Source organism: Artibeus jamaicensis, unplaced genomic scaffold (genome assembly GCF_021234435.1).
Source record: "Artibeus jamaicensis isolate MK-2021 breed Jamaican fruit bat unplaced genomic scaffold, CSHL_Jam_final contig_464, whole genome shotgun sequence".
NCBI lineage: Eukaryota > Metazoa > Chordata > Mammalia > Chiroptera > Phyllostomidae > Artibeus > Artibeus jamaicensis.
Window position 1 is genome coordinate 2,014,998 of NW_026521842.1, and position 13,287 is coordinate 2,028,284.

The window sequence follows — 13,287 nt, forward strand, 5'->3', positions numbered from 1 at the left end:
ATTGTCACACGTCAGCGCGGCGCCGTCGCGGCCCTGACGCGCGGGCCGGGCCGGCCCGGGCCTGCCGGGACAGCGGTGGCGGCAGCGGGCCTGGCCCGGGGATGGCGATGTTCCGCAGCCTGGTGGCCTCGGCTCAGCAGCGACAGCCGCCGAGCGGGCCCGCAGGCGGTGACAGCGGCCTGGAGGCTCAGTACAGCTGCCCTATCTGCCTAGAAGTCTACCACCGGCCCGTGGCCATCGGCAGCTGTGGCCACACGTGAGTGCTCCGGGCGACCGCGGGGCCGCCGCTCCGCTGCGGGGAGGGGTCTGCGCCTGGCTGAGAGGGGCCCGAGGCCCACGGCTGCCGGGCAAAGCCGGAGAGCCCCGCGCGCGGAGGACTCGGGGGCGGAGGCACAAGGCTCCCTACGCAGCGCCGGCTCTGTGCTGCCGGCTCGTGCATCTGCCTTAGCCCAGGCTCCTCCAGTCCCGGGCACTCGACCCCACCACCCCATCGGCACACAGAGGCGACCGAAACTTTGTCCAGTTCGGAGTCCCCGCGCCCTCTGGGCTGCTGACGGCCTCGGTGGTCCTCTCTAAGTACCCAGGGGGCAGCAGGCGCGACCTCTGCGCCAGTCGCCTTGGATTCGGTCCCGTGGAGACGAGTGGGCAGTTGTAAATAAATTTCTGCGATTTTTGCTGTCAACTCTTTTTCGGACCTGTTGTCTGTTGTTTAGACTGCTGAGGAGAGGAGTTCCCTAAAGTTAGGAGAGGGGCTTGTTTGGAGTCTGATGCTGTTTTGTTTTGATGCAGAACTTGGGTCATGTCGATAAGTGAGCAGCCAGGCAGCCTGGCCCTCAGGGGACCAGTCGCTAAGCACATTACTACGGTTTCCAGCTGCACCAGGGCACACAGCAGGCTTCTGCGGTTGGTTTCAGGAACAGAAACCTGAGGATGTGGCTTACCTCCCAGGGGAGAGCTGCACTCAAGTCTGATCGTCAGCATGTTTGGGAGGGAGCTGAGATCAGAGTATCCACTGAAATCAGCAAGATGGGGAGAGGGGGCTAGAGGACTTGGCTGCCAGTGGAGCTGCTGAGCAGTTAGGGCTTTCACTCTAAGGGACTGAGCTGAGGTGCACCCAGGCTGATAGTAGGTCCTAGAACATTTTGCAAACAAGCTGTCTTGGGAGGCTCTTGATACAAAGTGGTAGCTGGAATTGCTGGGTGGGTTTGTGACTGTTCCTCACTCAGAGAAGTGGCAGAGATAGTGTCAGGTTCCAGGAAGTCTTCACTTCCTGTCCCACGCCTCCAGGCCAGGCAGCACAGGAGAGCCCTGCAGGCTTGTCTTGAAGAGCACTGCACCTCACTTTTTCATGCTTCTTGTGACATTTTGACTGGGGCAGCCTCCGAACAGGACTTGTTTCTTGTAAGCACATACCAGTAGGTGTTTTAAGGTGTGTTCTCAGTCCATTGTTGAGAGAGCTGTAAGGCTTCTAATTTTAGAAGGTCTTCCCTAGGCCTGGGGTGGTGTCCCCTTGGCACCAGTGCTCACCCAGCTCTGGGTGTTTCCAGTCTCCTGGTCTGCACAAATTTGTATTTTCCATGCATGTCTTTTCTTAAAATGTGGTTTCCAGAATACAGAACTACACAGAGTTGTGAAACATCTTATAAACACCCCTCCCCCATACTTCCTCCCCCCCATAATCTGACCCTTCTCCTCTTTGTGAGGCTTGTCCTACAAGAGCCTTTTCTACAACTTTTGCCTTAAGAAAAGACGTACTGCTCCCTGGCTCTCCCTGCTATCTTGTTTTCCTGGCTATTCTGTTTCTACTTCTTACTTCCTCTAAGTTTCTTCCCCAGTGTTGTGACTACAGAGGAGCAAAGAAGATTTAAAGGCTCTGCCTTTGCTTTTGAAAACCTTGCTGGTGGTTTGGTTATTTCCCCTCATGGCTACCTGACTAAGCAACTTCCTTCCACAGCATATTTTCTAGTGATGAGAGCAGCTCTTTATGGAACAGATAGTTAGCACCAGGCAGAAGGAGGGTTTACAGGGCTTTCGAGCAGGACCCCCCTCAGAGGAGCTTGTGGAAGAGCTCCCAGGAACTTTGCAGGGGCCCCAGAGGAAGCCAGTTTTTGTCACACTCAAGGGACATTCTGGCACTGAGCCACATCCGGAAACAGAAACTGCTTGGCTGTTTCTAACTATCTCATGGACCCTCCCCCAGGGCCTGTGTGTGTTTGGGGCAGGGTTCAGCCCAGGCTGCCTCTGGCTTCTATGTCTCTTCTGTCATCACCTCTATTCAGTGCTGTCACACCTGTCCGTGCATCTAAGTGTCCTCACGTACAATTTGTTAATGAACAAGAGATCATAGAACAGAGCTCATGTATAAGGGGAATTGTAAGGAACGATAATAATAGATGTCTTCCGATTATTCCCTGCATGCCACAGCCCTGTGAGGCAGGTACTGTCCTTATTCCTTAGTACAAGGAGAATGAGACAGAGAGGCTCAGTAAAGTTCCCAAAGTGTCACAGCAAAGCCAGGATCTGAGCTTGAGCAGCCAGGCCCACCCTACCTCTTAGCCACTCTCCCCCCACCACCTTCAGCGGCCCCTCCCCCTGCAGTTTTGTAGTAGTGACTATAGACCTTGGGGACCAATGAGCCTTTACAGCCCTCTGCCCAGCTGCACCCAAGTCCATGAGCTGGCTTCTCTGGGTGGGGTTCCAGAGGCCTCAGGAGCTTCTGTCATTCCCTGCTTAGCTGCCCAAGAGCACTGGCCTCAGACCCATGGAGGTCTGGGCCCACAGGTGGCTCACCTGGATCTGTGTGTGGGTGAGCCCAGCCAGGTGGGTCAGGGCATGAGCCAGAGTGTAACTGAGGACAAAAGGCTTCGGAAGTCAGCCTCCTGGCTCAGGACAGCTCCAGGACCCTGGGGCCCAGCCTGCTTGCCTTCCTGCGTCTCTGAAACATTGGCCTGTGCTGGTGCACCTGAGTGTTGCCGCTGCAGCCTGGAGTCCGTGCAGTGGCCGTCATGCTGTCACAGCTGCGCCTGTGGACCTGAATGAGAGAACAGACCCCTCAGCTGCCTCCTTCAGCTGGGAAGCTGCCCAGCACCAGCCCCTTGGGCAGATGTGGGCAGGAACCATCTGTGGGAGAGGTGGGCACTCTTCGTCTGCACGGCTCTCAGCGCACCATGGTGACGGTGCTGGAAACTGGTCTGTGAGCTAAGCTACTGTGTGGACACCTGGTTCTGCCTCTAGCTCCGTAGGGACTGGGGCATGGAAACAAGCAGTGCCGTAGGGCTGGCAGGTGAGTCCAGGGTCATGCAGGGAACCGTGTATGCCTTCTTGATACAGGTCCCAAAGTTCCCCAGCCTACTGCTGGAGGACAGTGGGGCACCCTTCACCCCAGCCTTATCCCTTGTCTCTTGTGTCTCTTGTCGGAGACCTGCTCCTCTGGAGGCCTGCACCGGGCCCTGCATTTTCCTGATGATGTGGTAACAGCTCGTCCCTGCATGTGGTCCTGTGTCCTTCCTTTCTGCACATGTTTTTACAGCTTTATTGAAATACAGTTGCCTTATTTAAAGCATGTAAGGGTTCACAGTATATCCACAGCACTGAGTAACATTACCGCAGTCAGTATGTTCTGAACACCCCACAAAGAAACCTTGTCCCCACTGGCAGTCAGACTCTGTACTCCAACCCCACACCCATTAACCAGCTTTCCGTCTCTGTGTGTTTGCCTGTTCTGGACAGTTCACGTAAATGGAACCATACTCTGTGATCCTTTGCAATCAGCTTCTTTGATTGAGCGTGACTTTTCCAAGGTCCCCCCACAGTCGCACCTGTCAGCCCACACTCTCCCTTATGGCTAAGCTGTCTATCAGAGATAGACCATGATCTGCATGTCCGACACCTGTCGATGGACACAGGGTTGCTTCTGCCTGGCTATTGGGACTGGTGCTGGGTGAGCACTCGTGTGGGCTTTTTTCGGCTTCCCCATTGTAACCATCTTGCCAGCACTTTCCTCCAGAGACTGGGCGAAGGAAGAGTCTTCTTCCCCCAGCTGTTAGGCTAAGCATATGCTGAGACTGGCGAGAGGGGCAACCCTAGAGTCCTTACTGGAGCACCGGGGTGGGTGCGTGGTGTCCCCTTTGCATGCCTGCCGTAATGCCTGGTGAGCCCTTTTCTGGGTGCAGGATGTGGCAGGTGGGCCCACCTCCTTACTCTGCAAGACAAAGCCTAGCTGGTCCTTCTCTCATGTGCAGACATTAACATGAGAGGTGACCAGCCAGGTGGTGGCAGCACCAGGGGCCAATGTGTAGGAGGAGAGCCTTGGGTTGGGCAGCATGAGGGACTCTGGATCCCCTTGCCTGGGTTTGTGTTTTGTTTTTTGTTTTGTTTTTTGGGGAAGGAGGTGAAAGTATTATGGCAAAAGGGACCCTGACCCCTTAGCTTAGCTGCATTCTCTGGACACTCAGGAATGTTCTCACGCCCCTGTGTCCTGTACAGCTCATGTCCCCACCATGGCCCAGCCTGCTTGACATACCCAGGTGGGAGGAGAGGGGTGCGCACCCTGCAGGTTTCCTGCAGTTTGCAGAGCTGCCACCTTTCTCATGCATCTGGGCCCGGCCCCGGTGATGGGACTGAGCGCGTGTTTTTCTGGGGCTGTGGAGGTTCCAGGTACCTGTCTCAGCTAAGTAGTCCCCACAGCACTTTCTAAAGCTCGACCGATGCGGTCCTGCAGTCAAGCGCCTTCTTCCTCTCACCCCCTCTGACCAGCTCTGCTCCCTAATGAGCAGCCTGCTCCTTTGCAGTGTGGAGGGTGGTTGTGAATTCCAGCTGAGGGCCCATGGGCAGGAGGGCTCAGTGCACTTGCAGCACACACGGGATGGGACATCTCCAGGGACGGTGCTGAGAGCTCAGTGCCACAAGAAGCCTCAAGTGCCCAAGTGCATGCCCAGGGCCAGGAGTATCACCACTGAACAGTCAGGGCTCGAGCACAGTCCCTCCTGTCCCTGTCCTCCATTCAGGCCTGTCAGGAGCCCTTCCTGCCTGAGGAGGGGGCACTGTTCCAAGGATGCTGATGCTCACCTGCCAGCTTTGGCCCTGCCCCATCCAGTGAGTCCTGGGTCCCTGCAGTTTCCTCTTTCACCATTGTTAGTGATTTTACTCCCCAGAGCTTAGTGGGTGGAGGGTCTCCAGGATCCTCTGTACTGTCCCTTAGTCCTCTGAGTCCCCTGAGGTGTAAGTACCACGTGGCGGTGAGACAGGCAGGCTGAGCCTGGCCTCCTACAGCCAGAGCTCTTGCTGAGAACAGGGCCCTGGGGCCAGCACAGGTCCTAGAGAGCCACGGCTGCAGCTCTGCCCGGTTCCAGGATGCGGCGGAGGGTCCTGAGAACCCATGGCTAGCAGGGGACCTGGGCTCATTGTTTAGCCAGATGGTGCCCATCCAACCAGTGGGACTCAGGCTCAGGAGCGACTGTCTCCAGAAACTCCCAGTAGACAGCAGAGGTGAGTTGCTGTGCGTGGGCTGGAGCAGGCTGGCCTGTGACCTCAGGCCCATGTCCCCTTCCCCACTGCAGGTTCTGCGGGGAGTGCCTCCAGCCATGCCTGCAGGTACCATCTCCCCTTTGTCCGCTGTGCCGCCTGCCCTTCGACCCCAAGAAGGTGGACAAGGCTGCCCAGGTGGAGAAGCAGCTCTCGTCCTATAAGGCACCCTGCCGGGGCTGCAACAAGAAGGTACCCCACCCCAAAGGGCCTCCTGGGTCCAGGAGGCGGCTTTTTAAAAAAGATTGTATTTATTTTTAGAGAGCAGGGCAGGGAGGGAGAGAGAGATGGAGAGAAACACTGATTGGTTACCCCTCATGCACACCCCGACCAGGGACTGGGCCCCCAGATCTACATGTGCCCTGACAGGAATCGAACCAGGGACCTTCCACTTTGCAAGACAACACTCAGCCAACTGAGCCACACCAGTCGTGGTCAGAAGAGGATTTTGAGTGCTTGGGGCCCTGGTTCTGCCCTCCAGCCGAGGAGCTGGGCTCTTCCCTTTCCTGTTGAGGACCCTGCAGCTCTGCTCGGTCGCTCCCACAAAGCACGAGGCATTTCTAGATGGCCCTGCCTCTTGCCCCACGTTGCACCCCCTACATCCCACTCCACTGCCTGGCCTGGGCTCTGAGTTGTTTGTGTGCACTGTAGCCAGTACAGGGAGACAGGCGGAGCTGAAACCCACCCCAGTCTTGATGCTCCAGGAATCCGCTGCCCACTGCAGGCATGGACGTAGGGGAGAGGAGGGCAGCTGGGGCCATGGGCTGAATGGAGCGAATCACTCTGTGGCCTCTGTTGCCCACCCGGCCTCAGGCGTGCTGCCCCGGAGCCCACCCCACCCTGTCCTTGCACCCCACTGTTCCTCCGGGCCTGGGAGGCCCTCCCTCCTGGTGGGCGGAGCAGGAACTGAGTTTGAATTTACATTTTGAGACTTAGCCATCTCTCCGGTTAATAAGTTCTACTAATTTAGCACAATGGAAAACAGCCCTTGATTGCTGTGCCCTAAAGGTCAAAGGTGTGAACTTCCGGGACTGCCCTGAGGATCTCTCGGAGATATCTGGGCAGGGCTACTGGGGCTTCCTTCAAGCTGACATAGCCCCTTCCCTGCTTCTCTCCTTGATCTTCCTGTAGTTTCACATGTGAAGTGGCCCTGCCCGTCACTCCATGCCCCTCCCCCCGCCCCATCCCCAGCCCTGGACAGAGCTGGTATTGGAAGGCTGCTCTGTCATCCCAGACACTGGGTCCGGCCTCAGCCCTGGGGACTGTGCCCTGCACTCACGGAGGCAGCTGTGTCCCTGGCTGCTTCCTCAGTTCTGTAAACTGCTTTCCTATTTGTGAAATGTTTACCTTCCAGCCTTGGCAGAGGCAACATGGCAGGAAGGTGGTGTCCACACCTCAGGGGAGGGTTGAGCAAGGGTCTTTGTCAGCTCTCACCTTCCCCCCACTCTGGTCTGAACTGGGACTCCTCCTTCCACCCCCACTGCCCACTAGAGTTTGTGACTCAGGCAGTTGAGGAGAAGGTTGTGCTGTGTTTGGTTTGGTACCTTTTGGTAAGGAGTTTTGTCCAATGTTCAGTGGTCTAAAAGAATTTGACTCGTTGGTTCCTGTTACAAGGGAAAGGGACATTTTTCCTGAATGACCATCCCTTCCTGTTCCCCGAGGGACTGTCTCTGCCCTCAGCCCCCCGGGGGCCCCAGCTGGGGTGTTCTCCCATTCAGGGGCTGATGACTGATGCCAGCCCCCTGCGCAGTCCCAGCTGAAGCAGGCAGCACCCGCCGCTGGGTCACAAGTCCATCTCCTTCCCTCAGCACCTCTCTCCAGCAGAGACGCTGCACCCCTGAGAGAAGCCCCAGAATCTGCTCACGGAGCCGCTGGGCTGTGAGCGGCAGGAGCAGGACCTGCTTGCTGACTGTTCTCTGGTCCGAGCCTGAGGCTTTTCCTGCCCCTTACCCCCGATGGCCTGACACCTGCCTTGCCTCCATAGGTGACACTGGCCAAGATGAGGGTGCACGTTTCCTCCTGCATGAAGGTCCAGGAGCAGATGGCCAACTGTCCCAAGTTTGTCCCTGTGGTGCCCACATCCCAGCCTATTCCCAGGTAGGCTTCCCTGCCAGGGGCCCTCAGAGTCCCTGTTCTTTGTTGGAGCGGCTCGTGGTCTGCGTCACTGTGTGGGGTCAGCACTGCTCCGCCCTGAGGAAGTGGGGGGCTCTGGACTTCCTCTGGGGGAACCTCACTACCCTGCAGGAAGGGGAACACCAGAGGTTCCATGCCAGGCTCATGCATCACCTCCCAGCAGGGGGTTGCTGACCCCAGAAAAGCTGGGTCTGGATAGACGCCACCTCTCAGGGCAGGCAGCCTGTCCTCACCCTGCTTTCCCAGCCACGTTCGGGGAGGAGAGGCACTGGGAGTGTATGAGGTGGCAAGCGGCTCCAGAGAAGTTGCAGTGGGGCATGCAGGGGAGCAGGGCAGAGGGTCCCATGACGGCCAAGGAGGAGCAGTGGGGTGTAAGGACAGTGATGGGGTGGTTTCCGGGGCAGGATGCCTAAGGCAGGCCGGGGTGGGGGGCAGAGGCCAGAGAGCAGCGCGTTCCATTCAGCCCATGGCCCCCCTCTCCCCGTTGGCTGGGCCTTTTTCCTGCCCTCCGCCCAGGGGAGAGCAGGGCACGCCTGTGTTGGGGCAAGTGGGGCCAGGCTTCAAGAAGGTTGGCAGTGCCCAGGAAGGCCACTGCTTACCCCTCTGCTTCCTGTCTCAGCGCCGTCCCCAACAGGTCTACCTTTACCTGCCCTTACTGCGGCGCCCGCAACCTGGACCAGCAGGAGCTGGTGAAGCACTGTGTGGACAACCATCGCAGCGACCCCAACCGTGTGGTGAGCACCTGCTGCCCACCTGCCTGGGCGCCTGAGCCCCACTGTCTACCCACAGTGCCTTCCTGGGATCCCAGGGTGGGGGCCTCTCCACTCTGGCTCAGCTTCACCTCAGCACCCCTCTTTTAGGTGTGTCCCATCTGCTCAGCGATGCCCTGGGGTGACCCCAGCTACAAGAGTGCCAACTTCTTGCAGCACCTGCTCCACCGGCACAAGTTCTCTTACGACACCTTCGTGGTATGTGTCTTGCCTCTTTCTCCCCAGCCCTTAACCAGCCTTAGGCCCACAATTCAAAGGGAGCTGAGCACACAGAGGCCCCCTGGGTTTCTGTGGGAGCCGCCAGCAGGCCTGGCGCTCGTGGCAGTCAAGCCCTGGGGCCTCAGGGACTCCGGAGCTGCACAGAGCAGTTCGAGGGGGCCCTTTGGCTTTTTGAGGTCTCTCACCACAGTTCTCTTCACATTGGGGAAGTGGGGGAGCTTCTCTGGGAGAGGCAGCCACAGGTCTGGTGGCCGTCACAGGGCACCATCTCCTCAGCCCTGCCAGCACAGAGAGCCCCATGGAGGCTGACAGGCTGGCTTTGGGTGCTTGTCAGAGAGAAGCCAGAGGGAGTTTACCACCTGGAAAACCTCAGCTCGTTCTCCCTCTCCCCCCTGCTTGGGCTAGAACCATGCAGGCTCTTCCTCCTGCTCAGCCCTACCCCACCCACCCCTGTCATCCTGGCCCTGCTAGCCGCAGGTACCTGACCTGTGCGGGGCAATCACCTGTGCTCTTATTTGCCTCTGGGCTCCCAATGGCTAGAGGCATGCAGCCCTCTGGCTTCTCTGCTCATCTCAAAACCCCAGTTTTCACATCCAAGGCAAAAAGACAGCTTTTTCCAAGTGTTTGCCCCTCCCACAGGTTCGCTGGGGCAAGGTGTCTGCTGGACAAGGTGTCACTTGGGCAGCTGCAGGGACCCTGTACAGCCCTCAGGGTTGAGAACGTGGGAGAAGCCAGATACCAATCCCACACGTGGGCAGCACTTCAACCTCCAGCAGAGTTTTCGCTCCATGACAGTGATGATCCTGTGACCCCATATGACTATGCAGGGCCTCGTTCTTGTCCTGGGTCATACTGAAAGGAGGTGGGGAGACAGGAATTGGTACTGCTGGTCACTTTGGGGTGACTGGACAGAGGAAGTGGTTCTGAGAGGTCACTAGCACAGCCGGCCCTCTTGCCTGAGCCCATGAGCCCCCACCCCATCTCCACTTCCTGTCTTCCAGGACTACAGCATCGACGAGGAAGCCGCCTTCCAGGCTGCCTTGGCACTGTCTCTCTCCGAGAACTGAAGGTGCAGCCCAGCTGCCAGGACCCACCCCTCCAGCCTCGAGGGACAGGGCTGTGCTTGCTCTCTGGCCCAGCATCTGCACTGGAATGCACCTTTTGGGCCAGGTGGGGCCTCCATCATCTCAGAAGGAGAGGTGGTCCTCAAGATTGCCAGGGCCCAGAAGAGACCACTGTTCCCTCGCCATCAGAAGATGGCCGCCTGTGCTCCTGGCCAAGCATGGCTGATTTCTTCGGTGCTTCGGGCCAAGCAGGCGGCCCTCTCAGGGTCGGCCCTTCGGGACTGAGAGCAGTCAGCTGCCTGTCTCTCTCAAAGCCATGATGTCCTCCCCGTGCGGAGGGGGAGCCCCAGCGACACCCGGCTGGCCGCCGGCGTCTGGCAACACTTCCCCTGTGTACCCGGTACTGGCTTTGTGATACCTAGAAACTCCAGCATTTTTCTATATATTCCAGTGTGATAGCCTTTTCACATTTTATAGAGCAAAGACAAAGCAGTTACTCTTCATATTGCAATATCTGTGTTTGACTAGGAACAATAGTATTTTTATGGAACATTTACAAAATTATATTTTTAAAAAAAAATTGAAAACAGTTGAGGGATCAGGATAGGGAGGGAAGGAAAGGTGGGGCAGATGCTGGGGCCAGGACGAACCACGAGTTTCGCTTATGCGCACAGGATGGAGGGGCCACATCCTGGGTTATCTCCGTGTTTTCCAGGGTTCCTGTGGTTGGTTTCATCATTTCCCTTTGATAACAACCTGGGAGAAATCCCAGCACCTTGGCCACTTCTGTGGCTGCTGGGCAGTGTGGGCCTCCTACCTGGGGTCTCAGCTTCAGCCAGCACCTTTCTGAAGCTAGCCACACTGCCACCCCCAGCGGTGGTAGACCTTGGGGCGGCCTGTGCAATAGTGGGCTGGACTGGAAAATGCTTGTCTTATTTGGTTCGTGGCATAAATTATTGCTGTGTTTTTAAAAAATTTAAATAAAATGTTTCAAAGCATTTATAGCAGCCTGGTGGGTTTCATTCTGTGAATATAAAAAGCAGAGGACCAGCCCTGACCTCTGTGGTGCAGTTGCTTGGGTGTCATCCCACGAACCGAACGGTCGCCAGTTTGATTCCCGGTCAGGGCGCACGCCTGGGTTGTGAGTTCGCTCCCTCATCAGGGTGCTTATGAAAAGCAGTGGATCGATTTCTCTGCCTCATCAATGCTTCTCTTCCTCTCCTTCTTCCCTTCCCCTCTCTCTAAAAATAAGTACAATCTTTTAAAAATCGGAGGGCTGGTGTGGAATCACCATAGCCTTCCTTTGCAAATGTGTTTGTGTCCCCAGACAGCTCCAGCTCAGAGTGAAGCTGGCTCCAGGGCCACCATGAACACTCAGGCCAGGAGGAGCACCGTGGGTCAGCGCCCTGCCCACCACTCCTAGACCCTGTCGGCCTCAACCACTAGCGGTCACTGGCAAAACCAGGTCTTCCTGTGAGCACAGTGCTTCCTCAGGGCACTGGGGGTTTCTCGGCCTGCATCCCTCCTACCCTGACCTATTTTTACCTGTCAGAGCAAGTTCTTGAACTGCGTCTGGTTCCTTGTGACAAACCCAGGCAAAGGTTTGCTGGGTATTGGTGGCTTTCACCTCCTTGGTCCTAGGATGGGGTTCACTGAGGCCACCAGGCTGACAGGGCACCTACCCAGGCTCCCTGGCCAAGCCTGGTCAGAATGGAGCCAGTTCTGGGGCCCAGAGTAGGCCATGGTGGTGTTCAGGATGCCCTTGGGTGAAGCCCCAAAGTCCTGCAGTCCTCTTCTGGTGGCTACTCTCCTTGCTACTGGCTCTTGGCACTCTGCAGCCAACCCCATAGCCTGCCTGGTGCCCCCAAATGTGACCCTGGCCCCTGAGCCTCACTCAGTCACTAGAGGATCATGAAGAGCCATTTAGACATTGGCACCCTGCCTCCCTCCACAGCAACACCCCCACCTAGGGACTGCACTCCGGGGCCACCATCGGTGCCACAGCCTCTGTGGTTCCCCAAGTCAACGTGGGCCTTTCAAAGCTGGCAGGAATCACCTTCCAGCCAGGATCCTGGCGGCTGGTCATCAGAGCTGAGCCCTGCACCTGCCTCGCTCTTGTCCATTTGTCACCAGGCTGTTTACCCAAGCAGGCCTGTGTTCTGGACCATTCCTCTGGAGGAGGTGGATCTCCTAAACTTAAAGCTGTGGCAGGGCAGGGCAAGAAGATTCCACAAGCTTGAGGGGAGTGTGACTTGGTCTGAAGTTACTCCCTTTAGAAGTAGTCGGCCTCAAACACTTTTGTTAGGGGCCACACTCTCCTCTGACCAGTCTTTGATCCTGCCGGCTGAGGGTGCCAGGTTCCAGGGAGTAGCAGAGCCGCCTGCCAGCCTGTCCTCTCCGTCACCTTCAGAAGGTAGCCTGTGGTGCAGTGTGCCCTGGAGGAGCTCCCTGGGTCCAGCCTCAGCCTCCCCCTGGGCTGACAGGAGAGGCGGGGAGGTGCAGCAGCTAGGGCCCCCTGACAAGAGGCTGGAGGGCTGGAACCCCAGGACCTTGGCTGCAATGAGGCCCTCTTGCCCCACACTGCCAACTGGCCACCAGGCTCTCAGACCCAAGGCCACCTTCCCCAGCCTCACTGAGGGGGAAGGGCCAGGGCCCATCGGCTCCTCTGGAGATGTGCAGCCAGCTGGGGCAGTGCTGACACTTCCCTCCCTCCTGTTGCCCCATCTCTGTTCCACCCTCTAACCCAGCACCGTCCTCCTCCCAGGAGCCTCCCTGGCACCTGATGCTTTAAGTATTAGGTTGGCCAAAAATTTCGTTTAATTTTTTCCGTGCAATGGGTCTAGCAGTGTTTGGTTGTCTTTAACTTCATTCAAAACAGTTTTGTTAGATTGTGTTGCGACAGCTGTTATATCAGTGTGCATTTTAAAAAATATTAAAATTGGTGAATTTTTGTGCAGCCATTTTAATATTGAAGATGGAAGAAGATAGGCAATATTTTTGGTGTATTATGCTTCATTATTTTAAAAAAGGTAAATGCAACTGAAACAAAAAGATTTGTGCAGTGTATGGAGAAGGTGCTGTGACTGATCAAACGTGTCAAAAGTGGTTTGTGAAGTTTCCTGGTATTTTGACACTTTGGCCAGATAATTCTTTGCTGTGGGGCTGTCTGATGCACTAGAAGATGTTTAGCAGCACCCCTGGCCTTTGCCCACTAGAAGCCAATAGTGGGAGATACAGACATACTCACAATATCAAAGTAAATAAAGTTATTGGTGAAAATGAAAAATGTGTCTTTTATTTTATGGAAAAAATGTAACAGACTTTTTGGCCAACCCAATACTAACCTCCTCCAGAGCCAGCCAAGCCTTCCTTGAGCCAGGACCCTTGTCCCTTCTTCCCCCCAGAGCTGCCTGGGCACAGGTTGTGGTTCTGGGCCATCCAAGGGGGCACGTGTCCTGCCTCCAGTTAGGCCATAGCCTTACCGAAGGGCTGGTGCCACCATGTGTGTTCGCCACTTGGCTGCTGGCCAGGCCTGTCCATACCTGGTTAACCCACCATCCACTGCCTCCTGGGGGACC

At 56.7% G+C, this 13,287-nt stretch overlaps 1 protein-coding gene across 2 annotated transcripts; it reads left to right on the top strand.

Moving 5' to 3' along the window:
• The first annotated feature begins 11 nt into the window (after positions 1–11).
• RNF166 (ring finger protein 166) lies at positions 12–10,711 on the top strand. Of its 2 annotated transcripts, XM_037142337.2 has the most exons (6): positions 12–256; positions 5,559–5,715; positions 7,508–7,620; positions 8,276–8,390; positions 8,517–8,624; positions 9,647–10,711. In XM_037142337.2, exons 1-6 carry the CDS (start codon positions 102–104, stop codon positions 9,710–9,712), a joined length of 714 nt encoding a protein of 237 aa, XP_036998232.1. In that variant the 5' UTR covers positions 12–101; the 3' UTR covers positions 9,713–10,711. The 2 variants fall into 2 exon arrangements, with proteins under 2 accessions (XP_036998232.1, XP_036998233.1); XM_037142338.2 differs by lacking the exon at positions 5,559–5,715 and having other exon boundaries at positions 178–256.
• Positions 10,712–13,287: the final 2,576 nt, after the last annotated feature.

What these genes read in the sequence shown, in the direction of transcription:
- RNF166 (XM_037142337.2), top strand. Translation starts at nt 102, where the DNA reads ATGGCGATGTTCCGCAGCCTGGTGGCCTCGGCTCAGCAGCGACAGCCG. An exon ending in ATCGGCAGCTGTGGCCACAC is followed by an intron (nt 257 to 5,558) that starts GTGAGTGCTCCG and finishes TCCCCACTGCAG; the next exon opens with GTTCTGCGGGGAGTGCCTCC. An exon ending in ACATCCCAGCCTATTCCCAG is followed by an intron (nt 7,621 to 8,275) that starts GTAGGCTTCCCT and finishes TTCCTGTCTCAG; the next exon opens with CGCCGTCCCCAACAGGTCTA.